Raw genomic sequence first — 13,759 nt, forward strand, 5'->3', positions numbered from 1 at the left:
TATATAAAATTATATATTAATTAAAATTCACCTTAATGGACAAAACTTGTAATTAATTATTTGGATATAATAATTTTACCCCACATGGATTTTATTATATTTTTATAATTAATTAGGATAATATATTAAGTTAAATTCTCTTAATTTACCCCACAGGGAGTTATGAGGATTTGATTTAATAGTGTTATCACAAATTTTAATTAAAGATAGATTTCATTCCTCCATTATTTCTAAATTAAATGCTTCATTAAATCTATCATAAAGTTCATCTAATTTTATTAGATTTAAAATTTAGCCCACAGGCAATTTTAGATTTAATAAAATTTTCATCTTCATCATGTTTCTACATTGGTAAAACATGAATTCATTAAAGCCTCAATTTTCTTTTAACATCTAAATTTGTAATCCTATTCTTGCAGCTATTTCATCCACCTCTAAATACGCTAAAATCACAAGTGAAATCCCTGAGCTTAGGAGTGACAACTTCAAAATCTGGAAGGAACGAGTTCTTCTCCCCCTAGCTTGCACTGACATGGACTATGCAATAAGGAAAGACGAACCAGCTGCTATCACTGATACTAGCACTGCTGCTGAGATTGCACTGCGTGAAAAGTGGGAGCAATCTAATTGTCTCTGCATCATGTTCATTATGTCTAGAATTCCTATGGGAATGCTTGGATCGGTGGAGCCACCTGAGAAGGTGAAAGATTTTATCAAAGTGATGGATGAGCAATTTGACACTTCAGATAAATCTTTGTTCATCAACCTCATCCAAGAGTTCTCGTCCACAAAACTCACCGGTGTTAAAGGAGTTCGAGAACACATTTCTAAAATGAGGGACATCACTGCTCATTTGAAGAAACTCGACGTTATCATTCCTGATACCTTCCTGGTTCATTACATTCTTCACAATCTTCCTCCACAGTATGGGCCTTTCAAAATTTCCTACAACACACATAAAGAAAAATGGACTATCAATGAATTAATGACCATGTGTGTTCAAGAGGAAGCCAGGCTCCTACAGGAGCAAGGAGAAAGTGTTCACCTAACCACTCAACCTAAGAAACGCAAACCATTAAAGAAGAACAAAGGGAAAAAGCCCGTGGCTCCCAAGGCTTCCATAAAGAAAGATTCCGTCAAATGTTTCTTTTGTAAACAAAAGGGACATGCGAAAAAGGAGTGCAGCCAGTTCAAGAAATGGATGGATGACAAAGGTAATCCAATTTCCTTAGTATGTTATGAATCTAATATGGCTAATGTTAATCTTAACACATGGTGGATTGATTCCGGTTCAACAATTCACATAACAAATTCCTTGCAGGATATTCAAAATCTAAGGAAGCCAGTGGCAAGTGAGCAAAGCATCTTATCTGGAAACAAGATGGGCTCACATGTGGAAGCTATTGGAACATGCAATTTAATTTTAAGTAATGGTTTTGTTTTAAAGTTAGAAAATACCTTTTATGTACCAAGTTTCTCTAGAAACTTGATTTCAGTTTCAAGACTTATACCCTTTGGTTTTTCCTTTACATTTTCAGACAAATATTTCAATTTATATTATAAATCTGAATGTGTTGGAAATGGTATTTTTTCTGATGGTCTTTACTGCCTTAATTTACAAAATAATACCACTAATAATGTTATGCATGTTCACGCTGGCACTAAAAGATGTGTTATGAAAGAGGATTCCTGTACATTGTGGCACCGGAGATTGGGACATATCTCCATTGATAGAATTAAAAGGTTGGTAAAAGATGGGGTACTCAATACCTTAGATTTTACTGACTTTGATACTTGTGTGGATTGCATTAAGGGAAAGCAAACCTCCAAGTCTGTCAAAACTGGTGTCCATAGGAGTTCTGAAATATTAGAAATCATACATACTGATATATGTACTCCAGATATGGAGTCACATGGTCAGAAATACTTCATCTCATTCATAGATTATTACTCACGCTACATGTATATCTACTTACTTCATAATAAAAGTGAAGCATTAGATGTCTTTAAGATATTTAAAGCTGAAGTAGAGAAACAATGCAACAAGCAAATTAAGATAGTGAGATCAGATAGAGGAGGTGAGTATTATGGTAGATACACAGAAGATGGACAAGCACCTAGTGCATTTGCGAAGTTTCTTGAAGAAAATGGGATTGTTGCCCATTACACCTTGCCCGGTACACCCGAGCAAAATGGTGTTGCAGAAAGAAGAAACCGAACATTAATGGACATGGTGTGGAGTATGCTTAGTAGCAACTCTAACCTTCCTAAATCCTTGTGGACTGAAGCATTAAAGACATCCGTGTACATATTAAACCGAGTTCCAACAAAGGCAGTCTCAAAAACTCCTTTTGAATTATGGAAAGGTTGGAAACCAAGTTTGAATCATGTACGTATTTGGGGATGTCCATCTGAAGTCAGAATATATAATCCACAAGAGAAGAAATTGGACCCAAGGACCATAAGTGGATTCTTTATAGGGTACGCTGAAAAGTCTAAAGGTTACAAGTTTTATTGTCCATCTCATAGCACAAGAATTCTGGAATCAAGGAATGCAAAATTTCTTGAGAATGCCTTGATCAGTGGGAGTGATCAATCAAAGGACTTAGGTCCTGAGAAAGATCCTTCAGAACCTTCCACTTCAAAAGCAAGATTGATAATGGTTAACACTCTTGTAGTTCAAACGAATGTTGAACAACCATTACCAATCACTGAAGATCCACAAGTTGGTAATGATAATCAAGTAGATCAAGATGTTCAAGAGTTGCCTGCACTTGTTGAACAACCTGCTGCTCCCCAAGAGCCTGTTGGTGAAGTCTTAAAAAGATCTACTAGACCTATCAAAGCAAAGATTTACAAAGACTATGTTGTGTATTTATTAGAATCTGATATTGGAATTGGAAATGATCCAGAAACGTTTTTACAAGCTATGAACAGTAGAGAATCAAAATTGTGGTACAATGCTATGGATGATGAAATGAATTCTATGAGGTGCAACAGAGTTTGGGAACTTGTAAAGTTGCCTAATGGGGCGAGAGCCATTGGCTGTAAATGGGTCTATAAAACTAAGAAAGACTCATTAGGCAACACTGAGAGGTACAAAGCGAGACTTGTTGCTAAAGGATTCACTCAAGAGGAAGGAATTGACTATACGGAGACTTTTTCTCCTGTATCAAAGAAAGATTCCCTCAGAGTCATCTTGGCATTAGTTGCTCATTTTGATTTAGAGCTGGAGCAGATGGATGTAAAAACTGCCTTTCTGAATGGTGATCTAGAGGAGGAGGTATACATTAAACAACCAGAAGGATTCTCCTCTAGTGAAGGTCAGGATTTGGTATGCAAGCTTAAGAAGTCCATCTATGGATTAAGACAAGCATCATGTCAATGGTATTTAAAGTTTCATGATGTCATCTCTTCCTTTGGATTTGAAGAGAATGTCATGGATCAATGCATATACCTGAAGTAAAGTGGGAGTAAGATCTGTTTTCTTGTTTTATATGTGGACGATATTCTTCTTGTATCCAATGATAAAGGATTGCTACGTGAAGTGAAACAATTTCTTTCAAAGAACTTTGAGATGAAAGACATGGGTGAAGCATCCTATGTCATAGGCATTAAGATTCATAGAGATAGATACCGAGGTATCTTAGGTTTATCTCAAGAAGCCTACATCAACAGTGTTTTAGAAAGATTTCATATGAAAGATTGTTCACCGAGCGTTGCTCCCATTGTGAAGGGTGATAAATTAAATTTGAGCCAGTGTCCAAAAATGATTTTGAAAGAGAACAAATGAAGAACATTCCTTATGCTTCTGCTGTCGGAAGCCTAATGTATGCTCAGGTGTGCACAAGACCCGACATTGCTTATTCTGTCGGAATGTTAGGAAGATTTCAGAGTAACCCGGGGATAGACCACTGGAAAGCTGCAAAGAAAGTTATGAGGTATCTTCAGGGTACTAAGGATTACAAACTGATGTTCAAACGAATTGACAATCTAGAAGGATTATTCTGTCGGAATGTTAGGAAGATTTCAGAGTAACCCGGGGATAGACCACTGGAAAGCTGCAAAGAAAGTTATGAGGTATCTTCAGGGTACTAAGGATTACAAACTGATGTTCAAACGAACTGACAATCTAGAAGTAGTTGGCTTCTCAGACTCAGATTTCGCTGGTTATACTGATTCACGTAAATCTACATCTGGTTACGTGTTTATGTTTGCTGGTGGAGCTGTGTCCTGGAGGAGTAACAAACAAACCTTGACTGCTACTTCTACTATGGAGGCTGAGTTCGTTTCTTGTTTTGAGGCTACATCACATGGTGTATGGCTAAAGAGTTTCATTTCAGGCCTTAGAGTGGTTGATTCCATTGCAAGGCCGCTAAAGATGTTCTGTGACAATTCAGCTGCTGTTTTTATGGCTAAGAACAACAAAAGTGGAAGTCGAAGCAAGCACATCGACATTAAGTACTTAGCTATTAGAGAACGTGTTAAGGAAAATAAAGTGGTCATTCAACACATTAGCACTGAATTGATGATTGCCGATCCTATGATAAAAGGCTTGCCACCTCATAAATTCAAGGATCATGTAGAGAACATGGGACTTGGTTCCCTTATGTAATTTGTACAAATAAAGTTATTATTAATGAAACTCTTATTTTGATTTTTCTCATATTTATGCGCATCTTAATTTTACATTTGAGAAAAATTTCAGAGGACCTGAATAAACATAAGGTTTAGGGTTTATTCACTTAAGTACATTGCCACATAAAGTACATTGTTATATAGTAAATGTATTGTAATACATGGAAGATAATACTGACCAAGTGGGAGAATATTAGAATATTTTATGTTTATTATATAATGAGGAACGCTGGGTTTGAATATTTTAGTTTAAATGCTGACCAAGTGGGAGAATATTAGAATATTTTATTTATGGAAATTATTTTCTAATTAAGGAAATGATTTTCTATTTAAGGAAATAAATAAATAATTGATTTTCTGATAAATGAATATTTTATATTCATTGAATCTGGACAAAATCAATTATGTAATATTCTATATATGGTCAGATTTCGATATTCATTACCTGATTTGATTTCCTGAATTAATTGTCAAAATATTCTGACAATTAATGTGGCGCATATACTGATGGAGTATCTCACCTATAAATATAGGGTCTCTGTCCCTGAGCTCCTCACTCATTCTGAATTCATTCAGAAAATTCCATCTAAAGAGAGTTGAGAGAGCGAGGAAGCCCGAACTCCAATACCGAAGCTATCGCAGGGATTGAAGCTCAAAGATCAATGGCTGGAGGTATATCGATCCTTTCATTGCATATATTATTGATATGATTATAGTTTATTTTCCGCATTTCATATCATTTGTATATGCTATATTACATACACTATATTATAGTCTAACATGTCATTCTTAGATTTTTCATAAGATTATTTTCTACAATCTTAATGTGAGAATTTTATATTACTCAAATACATTTTTTTTATTATATGTTCTTCAAGTTTTATCTTCCGATTAAATTATTGGGAAGTGAATAATTTAATTGTGTTATATGTGTGAATCAAAACCCAAATAAATGAGCCAAACATATAGATGATTCTTGAAACCTTATCATTTTTGTTATTATAATTTTCTACTAATTTTATTTGCTTTAAATTTATTTTCAAAATTTTCTCAAAAACCACCAAAGATTTATTTACTTTTTGCGCTTAAAGTTCTACTAATCACTTTTTGATAAGATATCTCTCTGTGGACACGACCGCCCATGCTACACTACAACAACCGCTTTGTGAAGACAAGTTTGGGCGTAATCAGTCTGCTTTATGAATTTTCACTAAGCAAGGGTAAAACAGTAAATAGAGAGTTTAAAGGGTATATTTATTAATTGGGAAACTTTGATTAGTTTTTATTAATAAATAAAATCAATGACAATATATTATTTAATAATTAATTATAGTTATTAAATAATTAGATTTGACATTTATGTAGTTGAAGGAGAGAATTGGCAATCTTTGAGAAAATGAGAAACTAGAAATGATGAAATAGGAAAGTTGGAAAAGTGGAAGGCTTGTTTCCCTCAATACATGGCCGGCCACCTTTGCTTCTATTTCTCATTTTATTTTTCATTTTTAAATGCCAAATAATTCAACTTTAACCCTATGTGGTATTCTATAAATAGAAGGTAAAGGTTTCAGGTTTGAGACAGACTTTAACTGATTATTTTCTCAAACACTGGCAAGCCGCCACTCTCTCTCTCTCTTTTCTTCTCTATTTTTGAAATTCCCATGAGTGAATGAGTAGTGCCCACACACATCAAGTGGTATCTCAATCATAGTATGTAAGACTATGGAAATTCTGCATCAAAGAAGGAGAAAAGAACATCCAGATTCAGATCTTGATTATGCTCTGCTACAAAATGGAATCAAGGGCTAGAGATCTGAATGGAAGGAGTCATATTATTCCGCTGCACCTACTGTAAGGTTTTCTAACTTTATATGTGTTTATTTTCATTGTTTTAGAATTTATATTAGGATGTTAATCAAACATACTTGTTAGTAAATCTAGATCCTGGTAAAATAATTTCCAACAAGGACTATAACCGGCTTCCTATCAAACTGAATAACACCATTCTCTAGCACCTCATCTCGAGTAGCTTCATCATTGAACTTGACCATCGTAAGCCCCATTGTCATCCTAGAAATCTGATTGATTCCCAAATGCCCCCAAATTCTTCTTACAAAACCCTCAAAGACTGCTGCTGGTATGTTTTCCCCCAGCACCATACAAATGACTGCCGTATTCCAATTTGCCTCTTCGGACTTGACCTCCTCCAAATCAACCGGAGCAATCTTTTTCCCATCTCTAACAATAGGTTCAGTGAAAGTAAGTTTAGGATCAGCACAAAATTTCTTACCCTCATTGAATTTCTTCCACCGATTATGAGATGTTGAGAAGAAGCTTTCTTCCACTTCAGCTTCCTCAGCCCAACTTTTACATCTCGCTGATTTCAGAGACTCCGATTCCTCGCACACTTCGTCCTCAACAATATTCACATTCGCAAGTTCTGCCTCCACAACAGTCTTCAAATCATCATCTTGCTCGATCGTCTCCAACACATCGTCACTTTCAATCTGCTTCTCAGACGCTTCGATCTCTCCTATCACCGCACCCTGCTTCCTGGGAACCTTTTTCCTCTTCGCCATGGAAGAGAGAGAAAACGAGACCAGGTTAGCTTCCACTACATAGATAATTGTTTTTTTTTTATAGAAAACTCAATAAAAATTAAAAAAAAAAGACACACTATTAAAAATATGGGCTATTTTCAATAATATGGGAAAAAATTATCAGTCTTATGATAAACATGACATGAAAAGTAAATGCCACAAAATATGGCATTATCTAACCAACCAAACTACAAAGATGATTTTTTTTTATAAAAAAAAAACCATAAAATACATTAAAAACAGAATCTGATTTTAACATTAATAAAATTTATTATTTTTAACCATATACAAACATGATTCTCTCTCTCTCTCTCTCTCTCTCTCTCTCTACATATATATATATATATTCTCCAATTCTCATCTCCCTCTTCTCCGATTCACATTCTCTCTTCTCCAAAAGATTACAATGCACCAATTTTTCCTCTGATTCAACATTCGCCCACCTAAAAAACTCAGGCAGTCTATAATTCACCAATTCAGAGACCGGCAGTAGCAACAAAACAAGATCAGCACCGGAAAAACACAAAAGCTCCACTTACATCAGTAAATGAAAACATAAACTCAAAGCACCAATCAACTTGGACACACAGATTTCAATCAACAATTAAGCCAAATTTCGATCGTTCCTGTCAACACCGATCATAAGAAATACATGTACATTTATATATAATGCTATACATATATATATAAATTAGAAAAAAAAATACACTGAATATGTGCATTTGCAATTTAATCTTAAAATATATATATAAAATAAATTTCATACCAAAACTATATCATCTTGCATTCCTTCATAATGAAATGCTGTTAATTAAATCTACATTGAGACTATGAAGTTTCACAAACAAAATACAAATATAAACTGAAAATGAAATATTATGATACTTTTAATTTTAGACATACACACTAGAAATGAAAAAATTACTGAATAATATGAATCTAAAACTGGTTACTATAAATTATCTGTTAAACATAAACAAAGATAAAGGATTGTTGGAAACCAGTTTCTCAAATATATGGTGAAAAAATACATATAATTTGAAAACAAAATAAAAAAAAATGGTTTCTTAATGCATTATATTTTTTAACTATTTGTTTTCAAATATTATACAGGAATGGACTCAATAATGTGTGTGATCAAATATGGAGGGCAATGGAAAGAGGATAAAAAGTATGAAGACTACATAATGACTGGACTACTAATACCAACAAATTGTGATCTAAAAAGTTTGTTGGAATCAGTAAAGAATGAAATTAAATGCAACACAGCAATAGAAATGCATTACCAGTTATGCCCAGATTCACCCCCAATGAAAATAATAAGTGATAACTCACTGTTGTTCTACTTGGAACTGAGAAAGACATAGAATGCAGTTAGTGAGTCTCCACTCTGTATCACAACTGTAGATGAGACAAGATTCCAGGTCATTGCCCAACAAAAACCAGAAAGTGAAGCTATTAGATAAGATACAGATGTTCAGAAACTAGTTTTACAAATAACCAACCAGCCAACATACCACTGTATGGAATACGATGATGAAATTTTAGAAATAAGCAAGGTACTTGCATTACCAAACATATTTCAAGTAGCTGATAGTGTTGCTGATTGTATCATTGAGAAAACACAAGAACACAAAAGGAAAAGACAGGAAGAAGAAAGAGACATAATAACAGATCATAAGGTTTTCAAAATTGAAAAAGGACAGATTTACAAGGACAAGTAAATATTGAAGGCTGCAGTGGGTTATTTTGCTATGATCAATAATTTCCAATTTAAAACCAAAAGATCTGAACCAAGAGAGTATGTGGTGACTTGTGTGGATGAGAACTGTAACTGGTTTCTGAGAGCTTCAAAGCTCAAGAGTACCTCAACATTCAAAGTAAGAAAATATGTCCAAGATCACAATTGCTCACTGAATATTGTAATGGGAGACCACAAGCAGGCAAACTGCAACATGATTGCAGAAATGATAAAAAAGAAATTTATGTCAATCAAAAGAAATCACAGACCAAATGACATTATGATAGACATGATTGATGATTTTGGAGTGTCAATGAGCTACCAAAAAGCATGGAGAGCAAGAGAAAAAGCTTTGGAGTTAGCAAAAGGAAGGCAAGATGAATCTTATCAGCAACTACCAAAATACCTACACATGCTAAAAGTAGTAAATCCTGGAACAATTGCACAATTGGAAACGGATAAGAAGGATCGTTTCAAATATTTGTATCTAGCATTTGAAAACTCCATAGAAGGTTGGAAACATTGCAGGCCAGTCATTGTAACCAACGAAATATTTTTAAAAACATCATTTGGAGGAACTCTATTCACATCTTCTACGATGGATGGAAACTTTTAGCATTTGGGATAGGAGACTCAGAAAATGACTACTCTTGGGAATGGTTCTTCACAAATAGATAAAATTGACAAACGAATAAGACAATACGACATGAGGTTTGGACCAGGAGCCACTGCCCTACAAGAAGGTACACAATGATGACTTCAAACATAGCAGAATCAATAAATTCGGCGATCCTAGCTACAAGATCATTACTATTACAACAATGATTGAGTGCTTTAGAAGCCTTGTCCAAAAATGGGTGTGGAAAAATGGTAATGAAGCACATGGAATATTTACCAAAGTAGCATCAGATGCTGAAAAACTACTAAGAGACAATTTGCTTAAGGCAATGAAATACCAGGTACAAAAACTAAAATATAGAGAAGAACAATGATTAAAAACCTGTTTCTTGATCATGTTGCAAAACCAGTTTCTAACACTTTATTTATATTTCAAAAAAAAAAAACAGGTTATAGCAATCACAACAATCTAATACCAAGTAAAGGTCCAAGTAAAAGGAGATTTCACAATCAACATACTGAAAAAAAAAAACATGTAGCTGCAGAAGGTTCCAACTAGATGAGATACCATGCTCACATGCAATAGCTGTATTTGCAAAAAAGAGGATTAAGAGCTTATGACTATGTCACCGAATACTACAAAACAACAACAATGAAGGCAACATATGAAAGAACTATACATCCTCTACCAAATGAAAGAGAATGGACTATACCTTGAGAGCCTGGAACAGATAGTGTGGCCACCAAAATCAAGAAACCAGCTGGGAGGCCTAGAAAGAAAAGAATAAGATCAAAATGAGAACCAAAAGTTGTCTTGAAATGCACAAGGTGCGGAAAAGTTGGGCACAACCGGAGAACGTGCAATAATCCACAGCTTTACAAACCTCCAAAACAGAATAACAAAAGCAAGGAGTCGAAGAAGAAGGATTGATCAACTACAAAATAAATAAATAGTGATTGACAGTTTTATAAAAACTGGTTTCTCAGCATTGAATAATGTTGAACAGACTATAACTTTTTCAATAAGATACTCACTACAATATTTTTAGACTTATTAATTATCATCTGTTTAAATAATCATTGTTTTAAAGATTTTTTCTTAATATCATATATTTTTTCATAAAGGTACATGAAAAACATTAAATTTTACATAACAAGAAATTAGTTACCAATAAATAAAAACATATACAATGACCAATGAAAAATATCATCACAAACTGCCATTGTTATTACCTAAACCAAAAACAAAAAAAATTCAATTAACTGTACATTCAAAGAAAATAAAAAAAGAAAATAATAGAAATAAAGAAACCAGTTTCAAAAAAAAAAAAAACTCAGTCATCAAATAAAAACTTATAATACAAAGTGGCATTCATTCAAACATCAAGTCTTTACAAAAAGATACAACCACTTAAACTAAACAATAAGTCTTAAAAAAAACACTAAAAAACTATATAACATCGTCTTTAAATACCAAATACAAAATAAAACCAAAAGAAACTAGTTTCCTGTTAACATAGGAACATAAATCCAAAAAAAAGGTTATTATTATAAACATCTATCTATTCATCTGAAATCATTTGCCTTTGCCCTTTCCCTTTATAATATCCTTTTCTTTAACTTTGCCTTATCATTTTCATTATCCTTTGTTTTCTTTACATTTTTCAACACTTCATCATCAGTTATATAACCACCACACTACACCAAAATTCCTAATTAGTGACACTTCTAAATGCCACTATTATTAATATTTAGTGACACTTTATATTTTAGTGGCATTTGTTAAAAATGTAAGCTATTCTAATGTCACTAAAGATGAAGTGTCACTAAACTAATTTTTATTGACATTTTAAAATGACACCTAAACATAAATTGTGACACTTCAAAATATCACTATAATATTTATTATTTTTTATTTAATATTTTCAAAATGATTTAGTGACATTTTTAAAATGTCAAAAAAAAAAAAAAAATGAGTGATATTTTTTAAAAATGCCATTAAATTTTTTTTATATAATATATAATTTATTTAAGAATTACGTAATTAATTTTAAGAGTCATGTACACTATTAAAAAAAAGTTGTTTATTTAAGAATTACGTAATTAATTTTATATAATTTTTATGTATAAATAATATTTAATATATTTATATTTACTTATATAAATTTATTATGTTTAGTAAAATTGAAAATGCTCATAATATTAAACCAATATTCTAATAATAAAATAAATTTGCTACATATATATTTTAATAATATAAAAGTATAGTATATAATAATTTGTGTTCTTACAACAAACATCAACAACAATAAAAGAAGTATATTTTTTGAATTACCTTATTGGAAGGATAATTTGTTACGACACAATCTTGATGTGATGCATATTGAAAAAAATGTATGCGAAAGTTTAATTGGGACATTATTGAGTTTAGACACAAAAAATAAAGATAATTTGAATGCACGTCTTGATTTAAAATTTATGGGCATTAGATCTGAACTTCATCCAAAGGAGAGCGAATCTAAGAGAACTGTCATACCACCTGCTTGTTTTACTTTAAGCAAAGGTGAAAAATTTATCTTTTGTCAATTTTTGAAGACAATTAAAGTTCCAGATGGATATGCTGCTAATATATCAAGATGTGTTGATGAAAAACAACGAAAAATTCATGGCGTCAAAAGTCATGATTTCCATATTATTATGACTCAACTACTACCACTAGCATTGAGGGGAATGTCAAGTCCGCATGTTCGTCTACACATAACTACTTTAAGTAACTATTTTCGAATGATGTATTCGAAAGTTGCTCGACAACAAGATTTTATGCAACTTGAACAGGAAATATCAGTTACTCTTTGCAATCTTGAAAAATTGTTTCCCCCATCATTTTTTGATATAATGGTTCATTTGGTGATCCACTTAGCATATGAGGCGAGAATTGCTGGACCATCAGTTTATCGTTGCATGTACCCTATTGAAAGATATGTAATATGTATAAATTTATTAATTTTCATTTTATTAATTGTAAAAAGTTTCAATACTGCTTATGATATTCCTATAACAATTATAGGTACTTATCTAAGTTGAAGTCATACGTTCGAAACAAAAGCAAACCGGAAGGTTGTATTGCTGAAGGATATCTAGCTGATGAATGCTTAACATTTTGCTCAAGATATATGGAAGGTGTGGAGACAAAATTTAATCGTCAACCTAGAAATTACAGTAACTCGGAACAAAATAGAGAAATGCTACCTATTTTCCAAACGACAGGTCGACATTTGGGGAAAATTGATACTAAGACTTTAGATGAGGATACGAAAACTAAGGCACATAGATATGTATTATTTAATTGTAATGTCGTGGACTCGTTTATTGAGTAAGTATTATTAAATATATATCTAATAATAATGAAATATTGAAACATCAAGTAATTATGTTTAATGCTTATTCATTTTGTAGGGAGCATCGCAATATCATTGCACAACGAAATTCTCGTCAAAGAGCAATGACTGTGGATCGGATTCATAGCCAATTATTTCCTTCCTGGTTTGCTGAAAAGGTAAGTTTATTTTAAATGCATAATTTTGCATTAACTTAATGAGTTCACAAGCACATTGAATGTAGTCATTTATTATATTTTTATTTATTTTTTGTCAAATTAGGTAGAAGAATTATATGATAATGGTGATAATCGAGTTTCTGAAGATCTGTGTTATTTGGCTAAAGGACCGAACAATACTTTCTTTTGATATAAAAAATATTTAATAAATGGTTTTAAGTTTCATACAAAGAAAGTCGAAAAGAAGTTAACAACTCAAAATAGTGGGGTTATTATGACTGCCAAAACTCAAAGTTTTTCAAGTAGTAGGGATTCAAATCCTATTTTTGGAGATGTTACATTTTATGGGATATTAACAGATATTATAGAATTAGATTATTGTTCAGCAAATCGTGTTGTATTATTTAAGTGTGATTGGATTTCAACAAGTGGCATCAAGAAAGAAGAAGATTGCACAAGAGTAAACTTATCAAAATTGATGCGAGAAGATGAACCATTTATATTAGCTTCGCAAGCAGAACAAGTAATGTATGTGGAAGACCTCAAACACGAAGGATGGCATGTAGCTTTAAAAATAAATCCTAGAGATTATTATAATATGAGCGC

The 13,759-nt window shown here is 32.6% G+C and overlaps 1 protein-coding gene across 1 annotated transcript; it reads left to right on the forward strand.

Annotated features, from left to right (window-relative positions):
• The first annotated feature begins 8,761 nt into the window (after positions 1–8,761).
• LOC133038400 (uncharacterized) lies at positions 8,762–9,595 on the forward strand. The gene is made up of 2 exons (XM_061116537.1): positions 8,762–8,958; positions 9,025–9,595. The coding sequence occupies exons 1-2, from the start codon at positions 8,762–8,764 to the stop codon at positions 9,593–9,595; spliced, it is 768 nt and encodes a 255-aa protein (XP_060972520.1).
• Positions 9,596–13,759: the final 4,164 nt, after the last annotated feature.

This window comes from Cannabis sativa, chromosome 5, assembly GCF_029168945.1.
Source record: "Cannabis sativa cultivar Pink pepper isolate KNU-18-1 chromosome 5, ASM2916894v1, whole genome shotgun sequence".
NCBI classification, from domain to species: Eukaryota; Viridiplantae; Streptophyta; class Magnoliopsida; order Rosales; family Cannabaceae; genus Cannabis; species Cannabis sativa.

Coding starts and splice junctions, on each gene's coding strand:
- LOC133038400 (XM_061116537.1), top strand. CDS start 8,762: ATGGAATACGATGATGAAATTTTAGAAATAAGCAAGGTACTTGCATTA. Junction 8,959..9,024: donor GGACAGATTTACAAGGACAA/GTAAATATTGAA, acceptor TAAAACCAAAAG/ATCTGAACCAAGAGAGTATG.